The sequence below is a fragment of the Triticum aestivum genome, chromosome 6A (genome assembly GCF_018294505.1).
Source record: "Triticum aestivum cultivar Chinese Spring chromosome 6A, IWGSC CS RefSeq v2.1, whole genome shotgun sequence".
NCBI lineage: Eukaryota > Viridiplantae > Streptophyta > Magnoliopsida > Poales > Poaceae > Triticum > Triticum aestivum.
The window spans coordinates 172,523,902-172,525,699 of record NC_057809.1 but is presented as its reverse complement, the minus strand read 5'-3'; the positions used below and the strand labels follow the sequence as shown (position 1 = coordinate 172,525,699).

The window sequence follows — 1,798 nt, the reverse complement described above, 5'->3', positions numbered from 1 at the left end:
CAAGCTCAACATGTGGCTATGATTGCTACCTCCACAAGATTGTTGCATAGGTTTGCTTTTCCCTATATATATATATATATATATATATATATATATATATATACTACACGGACACGAACTAACCTATAGTATCATCCGGGCTCTAACCTTGGCCGGACTCAACACACACGGCTAACAACGACTCATCATTGGACTACATGACCGACTCCTACACGACACTACTCACGTCTGAGCAAAACCTACTATGCCTAGGACTAGTACTCGTACCCGGACACAACATGCAATCTTGCCGGATATACTAATGATTTGGCTAATCTAATTACTTGACACTAAATCAAGATTATTTCTAACAGTATTACCATCGTACTATTAACTTGGAACCGCATGATTGGTCGTTTTGGTGTAGCAGAGCCGGAGGCGTTTGAAGCAGGCGCAGGAAGCAAATCCAAGCCATGCGTCAGGTTCTTCAGGTAACCTCTTTCAGCCTTTCTGGGACAGCGTTAAATGAACATGGCGTGCGAGTTGGATGAGATGAATTGTATGGATGGGTTGATGGCTCTCAAGTTTGCCGAATTTGTTGTTTGCATTCCCTCTGATTGTAGTGTCCAGCTAGTTACTTAACCACCAGCTTCCCTGATTTCGGCATCAGTACAGATCTGATCACTTTCTTGTCCCCCATCGTGCAGCACCGCAGGCTGCCGCTTTGGCTCCAACTGCCACTTCATCCACGACATTCCGGCCGGCTCCCAGGCCGTCGCAGAAACGAGCATTCCGAGTGGCCCAGCTACAGCACAAGACGAGAACGAGCTTGCCATGCTCAATCCAACGCTACCGCCCATGTGCATGGACCAACCAAGCCCCACCGGTGACCATGCACTCAGAGCGCCGACGCCTTCCAGCGCAGCTCCGGCGAGCTTCGGCGCTTGGGCGACGGCCAAGATCAGCGTGGACGCGTCCCTCGCAGGCGCCATCATCGGGCGGAGCGGAGCGACCATAAGGGAGATATCCCGGGCCAGCGGCGCCAGGCTGCGCATTCGCGACCACGAGCGGGACGCCAGCCTGAAGAACGTGGAGCTGGAGGGCACGCCAGAGCAAATCAGGCACGCCAGCGCCATGGTCTGGGAGCATCTGCCGGTGCCCGGCGGAGGGCGATATAACGGCGTCAAGACCAGGCTGTGCGCGCACTTCGCCAGAGGGTCCTGCACGTATGGCGACGGCTGCCGCTTCGCCCACAGCGAGAGCGAGCTCCGCAGGCCGGCTCCTGCTGCTCGAGAGCCGTGTGGTTGGTAGCGATCCATCAACCGCTGGATGAGATCAGTGTAACTCTAAACTTGGGATTATGCCGTCGATTTTATGGATTTTGTACTGCACCTTAGTCACTCATGACTTTTATGAGGCTCTTCTGTTTTCAGTACAGTGGTTCATTTATCTGAGTGACCGGCAGTTTAGCGGCCCTGTCACCATCTACCTAGGCCGTAGCGGCTTGTGAGAGGCCTCTACATTTTTTTCCTCGAAAAGAATGAATACCCTCGGCCTCTCCATCTCACGATGCACACACTCATTTTATTAAAAATTGTGTGAGGTTCAAAACATGGTCTCAAATAATCTGACAAAACTCTAAAAAAGTTGTCACAACCGGCGAAAATAGGGTAAGATGACTAGACACCTATGCTATTGTTGGTCCGTCATCCAAACCGATTCTAAGTATTCTGTGCAACCATTTTTTATTGGTTGCACCCAATATTCATAAAGTTCCTATGCTGCGCATGATTGAGTAACGACCACATATGGATCCATA

At 50.8% G+C, this 1,798-nt stretch overlaps 1 protein-coding gene across 1 annotated transcript; it reads left to right on the top strand.

Moving 5' to 3' along the window:
* Nucleotides 1-384: 384 nt before the first annotated feature.
* On the top strand, nucleotides 385-1,290 carry LOC123129559 (zinc finger CCCH domain-containing protein 14-like). The gene is made up of 2 exons (XM_044549676.1): nucleotides 385-470; nucleotides 687-1,290. The coding sequence occupies exons 1-2, from the start codon at nucleotides 385-387 to the stop codon at nucleotides 1,288-1,290; spliced, it is 690 nt and encodes a 229-aa protein (XP_044405611.1).
* The last annotated feature ends 508 nt before the right edge of the window (nucleotides 1,291-1,798 follow it).